The sequence below is a fragment of the Cebidichthys violaceus genome, unplaced genomic scaffold (genome assembly GCF_023349555.1).
Source record: "Cebidichthys violaceus isolate CVI_PGR_0920_01 unplaced genomic scaffold, fCebVio1.0.p SCAF_6, whole genome shotgun sequence".
NCBI classification, from domain to species: Eukaryota; Metazoa; Chordata; class Actinopteri; order Perciformes; family Stichaeidae; genus Cebidichthys; species Cebidichthys violaceus.
Window position 1 is genome coordinate 4,573,567 of NW_027176816.1, and position 19,188 is coordinate 4,592,754.

The 19,188-nt window shown below is 40.0% G+C and overlaps 1 protein-coding gene across 4 annotated transcripts in view; it reads right to left on the bottom strand.

The window, feature by feature from the left end:
- Positions 1-19,188, bottom strand: part of cacna2d3a (calcium channel, voltage-dependent, alpha 2/delta subunit 3a) — a 109,435-nt gene that overhangs the window by 49,751 nt on the left and 40,496 nt on the right. For all 4 annotated transcript variants that reach the window (XM_068732917.1, XM_068732914.1, XM_068732916.1 and 1 more), the window contains exons 5-10: positions 12,957-13,119; positions 9,304-9,435; positions 8,020-8,231; positions 6,917-6,991; positions 3,480-3,569; positions 2,769-2,882 (exon numbers count right to left, since the gene is read on the bottom strand). In XM_068732917.1, coding sequence (XP_068589018.1) covers positions 2,769-2,882; positions 3,480-3,569; positions 6,917-6,991; positions 8,020-8,231; positions 9,304-9,435; positions 12,957-13,119 — 786 coding nt within the window. The remainder of the gene's footprint in view (positions 1-2,768; positions 2,883-3,479; positions 3,570-6,916; positions 6,992-8,019; positions 8,232-9,303; positions 9,436-12,956; positions 13,120-19,188) is intronic.

The following is a 19,188-nucleotide window of genomic DNA, read 5'->3' on the forward strand; positions in this document are numbered from 1 at the left end:
ACACAGGCATGGGGAAGGTTGTTGTAACGCAGCTTATCAATCTCCTGAGGCTGAGGCAAGTACTGCACATGTAGCCCACTTTCAATTTTTTCTATGCCTTCGCCTTCAAGGTCAGCCCATGCTGATAAGGAGAGACAGCATGAAGCATCTTTCATCAGTTGGCAGGATTGTCTAGCTTCCCTTTGCCACTGCCTAAATTGCAAATCATGTGACTCTCTCCGGCCAAAAAATACTTTTTTCAATATTTAAATTGAAATATGAAAAGTGAAGCCAATGCGGAAGTGCCATAAGCTTGCATTTTTTCAAATGGACAACTGGGGGCAACTCCTAATTTGCTAAAAAAAAGTCTTTGAGAAAATGACCCTACCTCTCACTTGTTTATTACCTCAGTAAACATTGTAAACATTGGTTTATGGTCTCAATCGCGAGTTTCAAGTCTTCTTCAATATAGCACGATGTTCATTTAGTAAATTATGGTCCCGCTTAGAGTAAAATAGATGATAAAGCAGGGTGTGCTTTAGGTCGTGGCTGCCTTGTGAGTGACAGGTCGCTACTATGGTGTTGTCCAGTTTGGGTGTTGTCCAGGTTTTTGTCTTAGAACTGTCACTTCTGGTTCCAAAAAAACAAGATGTCGATGGCCAAAATGCCAAACTCAAGGAGTTAAAACTGTAGTCCACAAACCAATGGGTAATGTCTCGGTAACCACATCCACTTCTTTATATACAGTCTATGAAAGAAAATTATTTTAAAACAACAAAGAACAATTGGTTTAGAGCCATATTAACAAATTCATTTCATGGCATTTGTGTGGCCGACTCAGCCAGAGAAAGGTTATAATCTGCTGTGGGACCAAAATGTCTGAATAGCTTTTTCAGTGTATGTGCCCAGTGATCAACTTTAAATGCTATGAATGTGTGCCATCTTGGAACACCATATCCCGTTTTCATTATTATATTAATGGCACAACTCAGGTTTTCAGTCCCTTGTGGGGTTTATTGTGCCAAACACAGACAATCTGTCAGGGGATCAGGTGTCTGGGGAAGTCACAGGCCAGGAGGCTGTACTCTCAGGTGGTTGAAGGAATTTGGTGCCACTACAGACAGGAAATGGTGAACTCTTTAAAAGGTGGTGAGATCACTTATTGTCATATGTGTAGGCACATTCATGTTGATGGATTTGGAGAGTTTTTAGAGAGTATGGGGGTGTTAGTTTGTGTGTGTCTGTTACTTTCATCTATTATTTGAACTCAATTATTAGAATCAGCAATACTCACAAGCCTTCAGCTACATTCAAAGCCAGGGAGACCTAAGCTCTAAATGGTCTTTTGAGTACAAAATTAATTTTAAGTTTCTAAATCATTATTTATCTACAAAAGGCAGTTATCTGAAAACTGTGACAGTATCTCTCTCAAAATAATCACGAGTGTAACATGAAAGAAAAACTTTTCTTTCATTATTTGAAGTGGTTCAGTGTTTTATTTTAGTAGATACTGTTTTTCACAGCAATGCTTTCTTCATGATATTATGATCTCATGATTTTTGGAAGAAGTGCTATCTGCATCCATATATTCAGTAACGTTTTTTCCAAAGCATGCCTATATTCTCAGTGTGATGCTGTACAGCGGTGAAGCTAGAAGGCTGGTTGGAGGGAAGCTATTAAAAACCAGCAGCAGGGAGAGAGAGAGAGAGAGACACTGGAGAGAGTGACAGAGACCGAAGACTTCTATTATCAGCGGGGCTTCTTCTAAATGGAACTATCTAGCCATGTCCCCTCTCCGCACACTGCTGTTCAGCCTTGAGGAAGGAAATGGGGGGGTTGCGAACATTTTCAAACACCAGACACACACAAAAACATGACAATACAAGAGTGTCATTTCTGGTAACAACTTGGCACTCAAAATAATGCATAGAAACATATGGTCAAACTGATTTAAGATTAAAACTGGCTAATAACATGTGTTAAAAGACTTAGCTGTGACAATGGAGGTATTCATATGCATGTACAGTATATACAGGGTGTGTTAAGGGTGTGTGCATCTACCATTGCCCTCAGTACGGTACTTTATCCTTAAAAAGAAAATGACCTAAGTGTAACCCTTTTTCTTCCCCTCTTTCCTCCCTTTTCATTTCATGTTCTGTCAGAAGAGCACCACAATTACTTGCAGGACCGCAGAGAGACAGCTCAGTCCTCAGAGACAGGGCCATATTAACTCTGTCTTCAACACCTCTGAAAGGACTTCCTACTGGGTCGGCTCAGTACCTTCTGCTTGTCGTTCTCTAACAACTCAGACAAATATTAATACTTGGCAAATACATGCCCTGAATTGTGACAACAAAACAAATCTATGTATCAATTTCAGGAACAGTGATCCTGCTTGCCTTTCTCTTTTTGTATTTTAGAATAATTGTATAATTTGTAATCAATGCCCTAACCGTATAAAACTATCATCCCACTCACTATGTTTATTGATGTATTTAAGAGATCCGTTACCTTCGGTTTTCCTTTCAAAATAATGTCAAATGGGTCTCGTCCTCATTTCACATTTTCTGACAGCTGAATCTCAACAGCGACTTTAAAGAGTCATTCACAGCCACAGGAGGGCATTAGTCCACTGCTCTCCATCCTCATCCTCCATTGGAATACCAGTTCATGAAGTTGTGAACAAGGCGTAATGGGAAATTGAGCTCAGCTGACCTCACTTTACCACTTTTGTGGAGTTACTATTGTACAATAATGTGATGAGTGTGTTTGTGTGTTTAATACACTACCTTCCTCTCTGGCCAGTTGTACTTGGCAAAGATGGCATCATATGTGTCCACTGCCCCATCGGTCACCAACATAATGGCCTGGCTACATTCACTACCCCTCCCAGTCTCGTTGAACTGGAGACAGAGAGAGGGAGAGGGACGTTAATGTAGTTGAACAACAACAACAACAACAAATAGATCCCCTCCATTTCGTAATAAAAACATTTCATGTACTCACTTCCCATTAGAGAATGTAATGTATTTACATGACTTACCTTCACATCATGGAAGCTAATTGTGTTATAAACGCTAATGGAATAACAATAACATGTCTTATATGCACACAAGCTACGAGGACATCTACCTGAAGAGTACATTACCTCACAAAATTGCCGTGAACAAAATGGAGACATTTGTTGTAGTATATAATTAAACAGATACATGTTTTTGAAATATGAGCATTTAGAATGGGAAGGTGCATTTTTGTGTGTTTTTTGCATGTGTTACTTACTTGTTCATAATGAGGAGATGTCAAGCCAGTAACTTGAGTCATCAAGTGTCTTGTTTACTTGGTTTTTGCATGATTCTGTTGAGCTGCTTGCTATTAATTACAGCGCGCTAATTAATTTTGTGCATGACACTGTTTCTTTTCTGTGTGTATATGCGTGTGCATGAGAGTGTGTCTACGCGTGTGTGTCAGGAGGGTTGATCATGCATGAGTGTATTACTTACATCACCGAGAAGATTGAAGGCTTCAGTCAGAGCTATGTCTAACATGCCAATGCCTTGAGCAAACAGCTTGTCGAGGTGCTCCCGAAAATGCTGGGAAAAGAAAGTTTGGGAAAAAAAACATTATGATCATGGTGACAAGAAGACAGAACAAGAGTGAAAAAACACAGAGGGAGAAAAAAAATTGAGGTCATTATTGATTTTTGGAAAGAAAAAAAGAGAGAGACATAACGGGATAGTGCTCATAACACTGAGCTTGGTTTACCGTCATTTGCGTGTGAACAGACATTGCACCAATGGTCTAATGGGCTCTTTAGCTGAACCCTGAACCGCTTTTTGTGGCAAACTGCAACATTATCATGGAGTGAAATTTCACATATTGCCAGAAAGAACCAAAATGACCTGTTTTTCCTCCACCTCCTATTAGCTGATGACCGTTCAGTCTTGTGCGTTTGAAAGTGTGTGCATCGGTGTGCCTGTTCTTTGGCAATTAATGATGAGTTTAATGTTGTGAGCAACCTAACAGGTCTCATGCGCATGTCTCATTATTTGCAACAGCCTGGAGGCAAAACCCACGCACACACACATACAGATAGACACAGCACATTTTCAAATTTAATCTATTCATAGCTGTTTAGATCCAATTGTTGGCATTTTGAATATTTCCTGTTGAATCTGGCTCCAGCTACCTGCAAAAAAACATTTCCACCTATGGAGGTCAGCAACCCTCCGTCACACTTCTACAGTATATTATCAATGTCAAACGAGGTATCACATACAAAATATAACAATTTTAGGGTCTGGGAACACCCAAGATCTACACCACACCTAAATCATCATCTTCCAAGCGTCTTATTTTTCTACACCTTTCCTTTCACTCACTCTACATTCATCTCCTCCAGTCCTCTGCTCCTCTCTGATGGGAGGAGAAAAGCCTCTCAACACACAGTGGGGGGCCCAAGCAGCATACGGCCATATTAGAGCCTGCTCACTTGGGAGCACACACACACACACATAGACGTGTGCACCAGCAACACACAAATACATAAGTGCACAAAAACAACCTCCAGCGTCCCCGACAATAGCCCCATATGGCAAAAAGACACAACCTTTCCATTGATGTGGATAAAAAGGTAAATCATTTCTGACAAAGGCTGTACCCTGGAGCATGGCACATTTTACCTACCATGTGAGTGTGTATGTATGCGAGTTAAGACTGAAGTGACTTGTCTCACCACATTGGGGTACGTTCAATCCCTGGTGCAGCAGTGTACTTAAGTTGGCAAATTCAGAAAGTGTGTTTGTGTGTGTGTGTGTGTGTGTGTGTGTGTGTGTGTGTGTGTGTGTGTGTGTGATGCTGAATGTGCCCAAGCTTTTGTGCTGCTCCACAAGGCTCTGAAATGTATATTGGACATCGAACCCTTCAATGCTTCAGACACCTTTCACACTCAACAATGATCACAGCAGTCAGCTTAACGAAGCCTGGCAACAGGGACATAAATGAATGAACAAAATGTCTGTAATTGCAGCTTGTTGAAGCCTAAGGTTTTGATTTTTATGGCAAGTTATTCATCTCAACATGGGTGCAGGTGCAATTCTAATAAATGTATGAAAGAAAAGAAGAAGAAAAAAAAGAGTTGTTCTGCTGAGAAACAATAGTGAGCACTGTGTGGTGATATGAGTAGGATAGATAATCAACAGACTAATAAAGTGAAGTCAGATTCAAGCCCCATTCAACAACGTCCTGCCCATTAAGACTGGATATGGAAATGTACAGGTTAAAAGACGTCTAGGTTAAAAGACGTCTAGATTAAGACTGCGCTAATTTAGTTGCAAAGTAAGTTAAGTTTGGACGTGTCAGCTCAAAATATTCTCATTGAAATACTGCTAAATCAATGGTTATACCTATGGTGTTGTCTTTAAAACATGTTTTAACCAGATTCAGGCTCTTCCAACCCAGACTTTGTTGTCTGGGTCTGTTTGAGCTGTAAATTAACCATTCATTCTTCTTGGGTGTGCTGCCTTTCGTTCTACTTTATTTAGTTAGTTACTGCATCTTTGATATAACTGGAGCAAACTTCTTCAGCTGCTCTGAGTTTAAGCCCAACAACTGTTCAAAAGAGATAATGTTGAAAATCATCATCGTGTTTACCTTGAAGGCTTTAGAAATTGGCCTGGAACTACTGCACATGTGAGCAATAATAAGACAGGACGGATTTGGCTTCTTCAGGTGTTGGTAAAAACTCAAATTAGACAAATAACTACTCATGTTAATATAGCCAGATGAATGTGTGTCCCATGGAAGCTTGACAACAGGTATTTATGAACCAGTTGAAGTTTGGGTATGAAATAACAGATTTTGGGAAGACAGATGAGTAAGTTTAAGTCTCCAGTGTGACAGTCACTTCCTGCCCCCAGCTGAAGTAAAAGACATTAGCTTTATCTACTTGTACAGACTGCATTCCCCTCTTAGCTGGCTGACTCACACTACATTAAACTACCATCTGGAGTTAAACACATAATGCTAATCCATATGCATAAGTATACACTTACTTAGAAAGAAACAGAAATCAACTCCAGCAGGCACACACGCACAGATATGAACCATATAATTCTACAGGACTTGCATGTGGTCCATGGAAAGTAGTCCATGTACAGCTGCTTCCCAATGGTTAGGTCCTGACTAGAGTTAATAGAGGTCATTACATGTAATTGCATTTTGAAATTGAATTTTGAAATTGAATTTTAAGGATTAAAGACACAATTTTGTAGGCAACAGGGAGGAGCAGCGACTCAGAAAAGAAGAAAGGAATCACGCCACAGTAATTGCAAGGATTCTCATGTGCCATCTTGATGAAAATGTCCTGTACGAACAGCTTAATCAGTGTACATACACATGAACGCAGATATACAGACATTACCCAAACATAATGTTGATAAACCTCCCTGCCTCAGGAAAAGTCAAACCATAATTAAAAGAGTACTCCAATGTAATATTGCACTCCTGTCGGGGAAACGTTTTAAAAATCAATACAGCAGAACTGGAAATGTCTTATTTTCTATTTCATGGATACCTCAAACTTGTATAAACATTGCGCCTCCATTACCCACAATGCACAATTTGGTCAGAAAATCAGGTGTGCTATGCTAGCAGCAGCTAGCCTCAAGCAAAGATGAGGAGAGGGCTCCAGAGGTCTGGTGACCCCAGTTCACAGAGAGTTTTTTATCCACAAGGAGGCTGAATAACAGGTCACACACACCCTAACTTACACACATGCTCAATGTAGATAGATTGAACACTATGATTAGATACCATACACAAGGTACAGTATGTCAGTGACATCTTTTTATATTAATGTGCATTGTGTGTAATATACAAGAAATCATCAATGATTTTTATTTGATAGGAGAAAACAAAAGACAAGCAAAGAGAGACTCACATCTTTGTTGGTGACATCAGCTTGGACCAGAGTTCCATTTAGGCAGGGCTCCACATAATGCAATTCCTCATTGTACTAAAAGAATACAAAAGGAATAATCAATCGTTTTTGTCACTTTAAATGTGCTGTCTATACAGAAATGTTTGATCTAATTTTTCAAAATGTGAAGATGTTAGAAACTTTACTCATCTTGATGAAAAGCACACACACATGCACACACTGTACAGTGCACAATGTACCCAGTGCCTGCCATTCTGTGATAAAAAAATCATCATTTAATGCATGAGTATGAATTAGACTTCAAAGTTCAAGAAAGAGGATGGAATTGCGTTCCTTCACAGCCAGCATTCTGCCATAATGTGTGTGTGGGCATATGCATGTGTGTGTGACTGTCTTTGTGTGTATGTATACACTGTAGCATGAAACAAATTCTCACCACACAAGTAAGACTTTGCTCTCATTGCAGATACTTAAGACAAAACGTATACTAACTGTTACACAACTGTGTGTCTTCTATGGGAGAAATCCCTTCATGTGTATAGAAGGAAACAAGGGAAAAATAGCACAAATAAAAAGAAGAAAGAAGAAACAGATTCAAAATGACGGATCCTTTTAAAGAGTTTCGGAAAAACAATATGTTTCTGCCTGATTGTCTAAATCCTCTTTTGCTTTATTTTTCAAAAGAATAATTTTCAAAATAACATGATTAGGATAACGAATGATAATGAAGACTTTGTTCTGAGTAGAAAGAGAATGGAGGCTGGCAAATTGACTAGCTACGTTTTGATGTGAAATAGCATCAGACACACATGTGCAAGTGCATGGCCACGCACGCACACACGATAACACAATGCGATAAACAATAGCTTGGGTGCCTGAGGCGGGATTCAATCACAACTGTCTCCTTTGCAATTCAGATCTCCATTCAGCTGACTGCTAATTGGTTGTGAGCGTGACAGGAAAGAAAGCTGATTTGTTCCAGGATTTCCTATGATCTGAGGAGGAGAGAATGTGGGCCTGTGTGTTGGTGTGTGCGTCGATAAAAAACAGAGGTTAAGCAGTTTACCCCCCCATCAGCTGTGTGCACATCTGTATGGACTTACGGCGATGATGTTAAAAAAGTCATCGTCTCCAAGAGTGTCCAGTATGGAGGATACCGTCTGCCTGGCGATGGTCAGCCTGAGGCCTTTCATACTCCCACTGACATCCACCAGGATGACCACATCCTTGGGAGAGGTGGCAGCCTGGATGTACCACTTCCGGTTACGACAGTCAAAAGCTATGACCCCGTGTTCATCCGGCTTCCACTTGATCCCTTGAAGAGACAGTGTCAGCATCACAAGTGAAAAAAATAAACGACAAACTGAAAGTGCTGGAGTTGCATAATTTGTACCAAAGAAAAACAAACTGTTACCTTGGCTGAAAGAGAAAAAAGGTGGCCTGAGAAAGCGTTCTTTGAGCCCTTAAAGGCTTTCCGCTAACGCACTTTTTCCGTCACAATAGATTTTTTCTAAAACATTAAACATCTCTTTTTTCAAAACTACCTCCGCACCTACAGTAAAATACATATTTTTTCACTTACTTCTAGTGGTAGTTGGCCATGCAGTTAGAGATTAGAGATTTCTGCTGCCACCTCAATAGAATTGAGGAGAATGTAGTGCCCAGAGCATCGGAAAATTACACTGAAATATTCAACAGAAGCATCTCGTTGTAGAAAATCTTCCCATGTCAAATTTACATTAAATAACCCACAAAACGCGCTGTTTTCACAGAGGCCATTTCGTTCTAAATTTGGTGAACTTTAGGAATAGAATAGAATGGATTTAGAGTCTTCATGCAGCAGTGACTTTGGAGGCCTCCAGGTCAGAAAACTCACAATGGACCGTGAAGGTTGCCTTTTGATAGCCAGAGCTGCACAGAATATATAATATATAATTAAAAACACTTGTATGCCGACTCAAGAGGTCAAAAGATAACAAATAAGAAAGGGAGGAATCATTACCACTGATTTTCCCATATTATGTGCCTCATAGAATATTATTATATTCACTAATTTCCATTCAATAGGCGACTTCTCATTATTATGCTATTGCTGGTCATATTTATTCCACTTCACCTGAAAATGTTAATTTTTCAGCCACTCTCTAATCTTTACAAACTCTCTCACCTGTCTCTCTTTACCCCCCGCTCTCTTCTTCTCTCTACTCTCCCCCTCTCCCTCTCTCTCACCCCGCAAGCCTCCAGTCTCTAGCTGTCAGTCAATGAAGCTCCCCATACACCCCCCGTTCTGCTTTAGGGAGACAGCGACTTAATTACAAACACACACACATAAACACACAGCCACTACCACAACGCCGCTACCCCCTCACAAACAAACACACACTTACCTGGGTACTGCCTGAAAAAGCCTTTGGCACTGCCAAAATACTGCCATATGAGGGATGGGTCTCTCTCAAAGTTATCCACAAATACTTTATTCAAGGCCTCAGACCAGTAGACTCCGTTAACGATTGCAGAGTCTAAGAAGGAAAGGGAATAAAGAAGGAGAGACAACGCGTTGAGAGGAAAGAAACAGAAGCATCTGAGTAAAAAGATAAACGTGGTGTTACACCCCAGGAGGTTGGGACAGGTATTCCCTAGTGCCTGCTCAACCACTCATAATACATTGCACCTCCACAGATCACTATCAGGGCCTATTCATTACAAAGGGATACAGGGAAAGTGTTTGCTGTAAAACAGGGTGAAAAGATGAGAGAAGAGAAAAAGAATTACAGTGATAAAAGAGAACAGGAACAGGAGAGACGGTCGGCTATTCTGCCCGACAAAGACAAAATGCGGTAACCACATGTTTGAGTAATAATTGAGTTAAGAGCTGAATCTGACTTTGTGACAGCTGTGAATATAAAATATCATGCAATAGAAATGTATACTTTAAGTGAAAACTGCATTCTGGCTTTGCATTTACTGCTCAGACTACAACAACTGCACTGTGGCTTAGTAATATCTTTTACACCCACCATTGCTCCTAAAGTACTCTTTGCCAGTGGTAGCTGGCCAACTAGACAGCTAAAGCAAAAGAGTTGCATCAAATAAAAGCCGTTGATTTTTTTCTTAGCTGTTGTCTACAAATGTCCAAAAAATATCCATTTTGATGAAGTGCAATTCAGTTTATTTTTCCCACATAACTTGATGAGAGAGCAGCTAAATCCAATCATGATGAAAAAAAAAAGATAACTCCTGCTAAAGTTAACTAGCTCAGCAGGTCTTAATAGCTGCCATTTGAGCTTATGACTCCAGTGACTCATGTGCATCTACACAATATGTGCTGCAATAGCTCTTGCTTATAATTCGAACCAAACTGATTGTGATGCATTGTGGGGCATATCCAATCATTGAAATTTATCTCATTTTACAGGCTGCAAGAGTCAAGAATGTAACTGGTCTGCGATCAGGCAGCCAAACTTATTGCAGCTGCTTACAACTACAACTTTGATTAGTTCAAAAGTGGAGCGGGGAAGATGGAAGCAGAAATGGACGAGCAGACAGACAGACACAATCATACAGTAAGGCACACACACAAAAGCCTTTAGAGAGAGATAAAAAAGAAAGCCGGGAAGGCAGATGGAAAGGCAGGCAGAAAATTACTGAGAGACAGTCAGACAGACATGTACCTAATGGACAGAGAGAGAGAGGCAAGCAGATAACAGATTTCCCATCATCTCCTATGCTGGCAACATTGTTCTGCTGTCAACAGTCATGCCAATAAGCCATGATTGAATTAGTCCACTGGAAGCTAGGACGCTAAAGCCCTCTCTCGATAGTAAACACCCGTCCACCTCTGTGGAGTGGAGCGGAGAGGAGGCTGGATTTGATCCAGGCACCATTTACACAACAATACAGTCACTTCTGGTGCAGTTTGAGTGTCTATTACAATCTGAACTTGTCATGATGAGGGAGAGTATGGGCTCTACTTTCTCCCTAAGCATTCATTTAAATTCATCTCAACTAATGCTTTCCTCAATTCAATCTGATCAAAGCAGCTCCCAGAATTTTGTATAATCAAATGTTCACTTGTACTCAAGATTGAAAAGGAGAACTGTGTGGGTTACCCACTACACCAGTCAGAGTGATCTGAGATGAAATCAACTTCACTTTAATAGGTTACTTATGATGATTAGGGATGAGGGTATTAATAAGTGGAGCGAGGAAGTAGGATTGGGTGGTATCGAGGTATTACAGTTCACCAGGGTATTAAGAAAGCTTGAAGGTCTGTCAAAAATACAGACCCTCCTTATTCTATTACACTGATACAGAGATACTCAATTAATGTGATTAGGTTGTGTGCTACATGTGTGAAAGGGCAACGCTGGACAATGTCCGGACCTGATTCATATGAAAAACGGCTTTAGACACTTAGCATTGTAGGCTAGACAATGCTGTACATGTTACAATGGCTTGTGTCACCAGCAGCTCTTCTTTTATGTTTTTTTTTTTTACACAACTACCGTCACGTTCCGTATACCTCAGTAAAATGTCAGAATGCAAAAAAAAAAGCCTAAGAGGAAGCATGAGTAGAACAGAAGAGAAGTGAATGTGAACCCTTCTCCATCTCAGAGAGTCTAAAGGTAAGTGCATGGACATTAGAGTGCATCGACCTGCTGCAAATGTGCACATGGCTTCACTGCGTACATGGTACATTTTCCTGTCATGTAGCCTCATAAAGTATGATGGTGTGGGTTGTGTTTTGGTTGGAAGTGAGTTTGGAAGATGGATGTTTGATGTGGTGTGTTTCTCATGCGATTAATCTCAGCGGGCATGCAGCTCTCTGCTATCATGGACTTAAACTCCAATTCATCACCTTTCCCACCAAACTATTTATGACCTGCATAGGCTATACAGCCAGATCGTCAGCAGCATAAAAAACAGGTTCAGACGAGAGCAACTAGCTAGTGGGTTTCAGAAACAAAGACGTTATTAAACAAAGATTAGAGCAGCATAAGAGAATGCAGCTTTTCTTCATACCCGTGAGAACCTTGCTCAAATTTGGCAACAATGCAGCATCCTCTGGCAACTGCACTGATCAATCTGACACATTCAAGCACAGATTACAGTTTGATTACTTCGTAAAACAATAATAGCTCCACTAATCGGAAATCCTTTTCCCATGTCAAGCGTCTCAGTCTGTTTTTGCAGAACTGTGATACTTTGCCCACCAACGAGCTCCCTGCAGTCCCAGCCAACACATCCATGTTATCACTACCGGTGAACAAAGCCTGCAGATCTAAAATTATTATTAAAGCTCTGTGTGTGTGTGTGTGTGTGTGTGTGTGTGTGTGTGTGTGTGTGTGTGTGTGTGTGTGTGCGTGCGCACACGCGCAATTCTACTCATTTGCCTGTGAATCAAATCAAAATTACTCTTCCTCTCCTTGTGTCGGCCTGTCAGCCTCACTCTCCTAGCCCTTTCATTCAATTTCTTTCCATTTCATTCACTCGCCTCCTGTCACTCTCACTTGCTTTTTCTCTTTTTCCCACCTAGCTGTAATTAATCTGTTGCTCAGACCTTCCATCAGTCTGACTTAACCTACTTTCTTTCTCATTTGTTCTATCCCTCATTTCCTCTCTCCCTTTCTGTCGTTCTCTCTTTATAATATATATATATATATATATATATATATATATATATATATATATATATATATATATATATATATATGCACATACATCATTTCTTTGCCTCTGGTAGCTGGGTTAAGTCGACATGACATTCACTCTGTCCACTGAGCATTGCACAAGGCCATGACTTTATGGGTTGGTAAATTAGCCGAACGTCTGATTATTTAGCTTCTAATTAAGTCAGTGTGTGGTAGGGATGATCCAAAGAGTTACAGTTAATGAACTCAAATCCTCCTCCAGTCACAGGCGTCCATCCACGTGCAGCAAAAAAATATGTTCCTGAAAGGCTAAGATGTACATGATATTTTATGGTGATGATTAACGTGTTTTGGACATCTCGATCATGAAGTGGAGGTACTGAACATACCTTTGTTATACATGTTGGTGGGCACCTGGACCACGCTGAGACTGAGGTTGACTGACAGGTTGTTAAAGTGGTCATTGGGTTGCAGGATGAATTCTCCTCCCAGCTCTACGCTGTTCCCTTCCTCGTCCACCTCATTGATCAACACCGCATTGAAGTATTCATACTGGAGATGAGAAGAGAGACAAAGAGGAAGAGAGACAGTTATGACATTTCAGATACAATTGACTCCTAAATACTGAAGTTTACTGAATATTTCATTTAGAATTATGTATCTTACATTCAATATGTCCTACTTGCTGAGTCATGTTATCACTGCATAGAATGGCTGGGTCACTAAAGTGCTGACTCAGAGAGTAATTTGCGTACTGAGGTAACCTGAAACCCTGGATCATCCCAGACGTGCATGATGTTACAGCGGAAAGCTGCTGAGTTGACAGATCTCTCCTCAGCTTGTACACTCCCTTCCTAGCCAGATGCTGCATGTGGTGCTCTGCCTCCACTGTATTTTTAGTACTGCGCATACTGTGGAGACTATTAATAAATCATAGAGCATGATAAATATAGAGCTCATGGCTCCCTGCATCCTTAAGGCTCTGAAGTCTGAGGTACCACACAGGGGCAAAGCCTGCCAAAGCTATAGCCGATGCAGAACAAAAGACAACAAAGAGATAAAGATCCTGAAGCGATTTTAAAGAACATTTGACATTTTAGAATAAAACCCTAAACGTATACATATTTTTGTACGTTTATTTGTTTTTTAAATTTCACCTTGATGACATCTGGGATCTGAACCAGGTCTCAATGCACTTCACTGAAATTTGCATTAAACTGATCATTAATAAGGGCTCCACAGTGGTGTAGTAGCAAGAACTGTCGCCTCACAGCAAGAGGGGGAAAGTGAGCGTGAATGGTCGTCTGTCATACGTGTCAGTGCTGCAATAATCTGGCCAGGGTGTACCCTGCCTTCGCCCAATGTCTGCTGGGATCGGCTCCAGCCCTGAAAAGGATAAGCAGGTTATAGATAATGGATGGATGGATGGATGATCATGAATACATAATTATTATCTTCGACAAAACTTCGCTTATGTAGGTGGTTAGGATAACAAGTGAACAACCTTTCTTATATAAATATGTTTTACTGTTCTTACTGTCAGCAGCAATGGCAGCAGCAGCGGTTCCATCCATTGTCCAGGTGAATGGTGGTGATTACATGGCTTAAGGCCACATTGATTTCTCTTGTAATGACCAAGAGAATAGGATTTTCTGAGGAAAATGAATTGGCATTCTCAAGAGTTCAACACAAAGCCTCAGTACATGTGTTATCATTCAGAGAGGGACAGACACTCTCTGTACTTGATTTTTTAGAGACTGACAAGACCGCAGGTCCAAGTAGTTTTGGGGCAGAGAAAACAGTATAGAGCACACATTATAAAGTCACTACACCTCATCTTTCCATCACCAAATCCTGACAGAAGCCCTTAAACATATTGTATTATATTGTCACTTCGGTGGACTCTTTCCTCTGTATGACAGAAGTAACCCTCCCTATCACCCTTCAGTTTTCTAGCACCAGTAACCTTCACTTTGGCAAAATCTTTCCAGCTCCTCCTGAGGAACACCATCATCGCCTCTGCCCGGTGCAAAACCCAGATAAAGCCATCAAATAGGCAGAACAGAGCCTATCATTGTAATTAATCAGGCCTGATTAGGCTTATTAGCCTTTTATCAAGGGGAACACTGCCATTTCAAGGTGAGGGAGCACAGTGTTGCATATTTCTGCCTATATTTTCCCTCCTTCTTCTTCTTCTCCTCCTCCTTCTGTTTCACTTGCCTCTTTCCACTCCTCTCAACTTGAAATACAGCATGATTTCAAAAGCCGTTTGTGAGTGATGAGTGACAAAACAAAACAAAATACTCATTCTAAAAATGAGCAGGTTGGGAAAGGCCAAAGAGTACAGAGTCATAGTGAGACTCAATAGACAAACACAAAAAGTGCTTTGCTGTGTTGATTTACAGAACCATGTCTTTTTAAGGAAAGACAATTATCAAACAAGGATGTGAGAGCGAAATTTTATAATTTCTTCAAAATGTCTAGTTATAATTTGAGAGGTCCGCTCTTACAGTGGAATTTCTCGTAAGTAAGCTAGTAAGGATTTATATTAAGAAGGAAAAGTTAAAGTGCTTTACAATAAGCCATGAAATTAAATTTACAGAGCAAAAAACATCAACACAAAAACAAGACATCAGTTTAAAAAAGCTTTTACTATCTCTATAGTCTTTAACTACACAATTTGCAAGTGAACAGAATGAGAGGAAGTCATTGAAAAAGAGAAGAGACAAAGACAGGAGACACAAGAGGAAGAGGAGAGAGGAGAAGAAAGGACAAAAGATAGATAATAGGCATAGCACTGGACAGAAAGATAGAATACGATGGGAAAAGACAAGACAAGACAGACAAGGACGATATGATACAATAGGATAGGATATAATACAATAAGGCAAAAAGACAGAAAAGGAAACGATAGGACAGGATAGGACTGGACAAAAGGAAAGGACAGAAAAGGACACCAAGAGGCTAGAAAAGGGGGTCAAACGGCTGCATATGTGACATATCTGGATACTTAAAAGCAGCTTTAGTCACATTTTTATACCAACAATGGATCACAAGAAACTGCTTGTGTGTGAGAAGATTATGCTCATAGTGATGCACAGATAATCATCACCCTACTCTGCAGTTCTCCTCAGAGTATTATAGCTTCTTTTAGCTAGTTTTCTGGCCTGCAACCTCACTGTTCTGGTTCATTCTCACTGCTCTCAAGGCATAGTTTTGGAAGTTGTCTTGAAAGAAACGGCTCCACTGTAAGCTACTTGTCGAGCATCAAACGGCAAACAGACAAAGTTAATAAATGGCTGGTGAACATATTGGAGTATTTATCATCTGAGGATACAAATATTTCCCTCAAGAGTTAATGGAGACCAAAAACAGAGCTTAAAGAAGAGTGAGTATTAGACTCGACCCCAAATGAACGTTGCTCTGTATCATCTGAATGGGTAAATAGGCAACTGCTTGCTAATAACTTTGCCATATCAACTTTAAAGGGGATAACATTCCGTGTTTGTGTTCAAATCTTATTAGATCAAGCAAGCACCTTGAACTGTGATCAAAAAAGTGAGAGTGTCTCGTGACTTAGAATCTGGTGAGGTTGCAGGAACGGCGACCTTCAGGCAGTGGGAAACTCTGGCACTGTTCCTCAATGCAGAGAATTGCTTATGTGTCCTATTCACTGGTGTTTAGCTTCCTCTGCACCTGACCTCCCTACTGCTGGCAACTGTATCTTTATTCCCTGCCAAAGAAGGCCACAGCGTCCAGAGCCAGCCATAATTACACTTGATTATTACCTTCACAACTTCTCAAGGTCTCTCTCAGTATGTTGTTCGCCAGTATAAAGATATCCACACAAAACATGCAAAGAATACACAAATGACAATCATGCAAATTTGACAGAATCAGCACCTTCAACTGAAAGCAGTGGTGGAAAGTAACTAAGTGCATATACTTAACTATTGTACTTAAACATTAAGGTATTTGTACTTTATTTGAGTATTTCCATTTTATTCTACTTTGTACTTCTACTCTACGTACATGTTGGAAGCCAATGGACCTACTTTACTTTACACCACAAAATTCATTTGACAGCTACTTTGCAAATTCAGATAATTAATAAAAAACATAAATCAAATGATAATTGATGTGCTTTTATAGAGTAAACTACCCAGCAGCATATAAAGTTGCTGAAATTGGCCCCACCTTTAACAGCTGCAACATTAAAGTGCTGTACACACTAACACATCAATAATTCAATTCTAATGATATACATTTTTTTCTTACATTGACCATTCTGCATAATGAGCACTTTTACTTTTGTTGCTTTAAGTATATTTTGATGCTAATACTTATGTACCTTTACTGAAGTAGTATTTTGAATCCAGGACTTACATAGTGTATTTCTACACTTTGGTATTGTTAACTTTATTTATGGTATTGGTCTACCAGTACTTCTTCCATCTCTGCCCTTTAGTACTTCTTACCTATGTAATTGCTAAATTGGTTTTAATATTTTATTCATTCTTCATTTCTTTGGCAAATTTTGAAAAACACAAACAACCTCCCTGTAAACGGTGTAACGAGTGAAATGGAGCTACAGGGAGCTGTAGAACATTTTTTTCATGAGTCATGAGTCAGAATATGTCAGACTTGCTTGTTGGAAACAGAATAACTTCCAGTGCAGAGGGACAAATTATTCTCAATTTGACCTCAACCTAACAGAGTTAGTGAAAATTAGGATACTTAAAAATTGGTTTGTACAAGATGTACACGCACAGACTACGACACACACACACACACACACACACACACACACACGGTAAACAGAGGCAGAGCCAACTGCACCTGCAGCAGACAAGGCCCCATTGCGTCTTCACTCTGTTCTCTTTCTGCCATTGTCTTATTAGTACCTGTTCTATCATTCTCCCTCTCTCTTCCTCTGTCTCACCCTCCCAATGTGATTTATCCCTTTCCTTTTCTGGCTCAACCTGTTTCCTTCTACCTATTGTTTTACTGGCTGTATGCAATCCTCATCAAGCTCCTCACCACCCTCTGTCTCATCCAGGGATTCAACACTGATGTGCTCTCTCATGCAAACAGCTCTCATTAGCACGGTTTGACTACGATCAGCTCTGAGACCATTGTTGCAATTGCTTGGTTGTCTCTGTCTAGTCAACCCTTTATATGTGTTTGTGTCTTCCATCTTGCTGGCTTTGCTCCATCTTTCGTCTCTGTCTGTACGATGGATGGAACAGGAAAACGAGACAAACCTCAATTCCTAAATAAAAGCAATTTCCAACAATGGTTGCTTTTTTCTTTGTTCAAATGCAGACAGTAGAATGGCTCCAAAGTTAATTTGTAAAACATGTTAAAAACAAACAAACATGCATTTGTGCACATTGTTGTGTATGTACACACACACACACACATATACACACACAGAACCAAGTTTTATAATGGCAGTGATTGTCTCAAGATCCAAGACAGAATATAACAGCTAATAATGACTCGAATCAGAGAAACAATTTAGGATGTACAGAAGTTCTGGCTCTATACCCAAAGTACGTGTCTGAAAAGACAGTGAGAGAAAAGTCAAAGACAAGAGGAAACGCCACGAGAGCTGTTAAAAGTATAGAGAATATCAAGTCAAGTAAAAAAATAAAACAAACAACTGTTAATGAGTTTGCTAATAGACTTATTTAAATTCACAGCATGTGGCCCTTAATTTTGATTACAACTGCACCCATCAGCTTTTGAGTTTCAATAGTGTGGGAGTGAGTGTGGGTGTGTGAATGGTGGCAGGGGCAAACCATAGTGTGTATATGTGTGTGTGTGTTAGCATCTGTGTGTGCTCCCCTGAGGCTCTTTGTACAGAATGTGTGACATTGTGTGTGTGTGTGTGTGTGTGTGTGTGTGTGTGTGTGTGTGTGTGTCCAAGTGTGGGTGTATGTGTTGAGTAAGTCAATTATGCCATTCCAGCATTGCAGTGAAGGAGTGCCCAGTGCCACTAATGCAGTCCCTGATCCTGGTGTTAACAACCTGATCTTTAACGTTGCAGTGCATTACAGTACGCTGAGAGATCGCACATGTACCATCAGCACCCACTCACTCATTCAGCGCGGTAGAGACAGAGCGGGAGAGGATGAGGATGGGTTACTGGAGGTAAACAGTGGAGCATATTTCAGTTCTACTTCAAAACATAAGCCTAAAGGATGGATAGATTTAAGGTGTTATATCTACCATTTTAACATCAAAATGTCACTGCTGCATTAGCGCAATACAACAATTGATCATAAATTGTAATTACATCATTATCATATAATTTAATGTTTTCAAAATACATACATTTTTGTAATTTTTATGTCTAAGCAAGTGAGAGCAAAAATATGTAATACATATTAATTCAGTCATTAAATGGAGTATCAAAAAACCTGAATTTAGTAACACAAGACTAGTAACACGGTTCTTTTACTTTTTTAGAGATTTTCAATTATCTAATACTTCAGGAATCTGATACTCACAAAGTTACTGTAACAGTGTAATCTCCTTTTTTAATCACTTTAATGTATTTTAAAAATGTCTCTTAGCTTGATCAGGTTTTCCACTACTTTTGTATGTTTTCTTTAT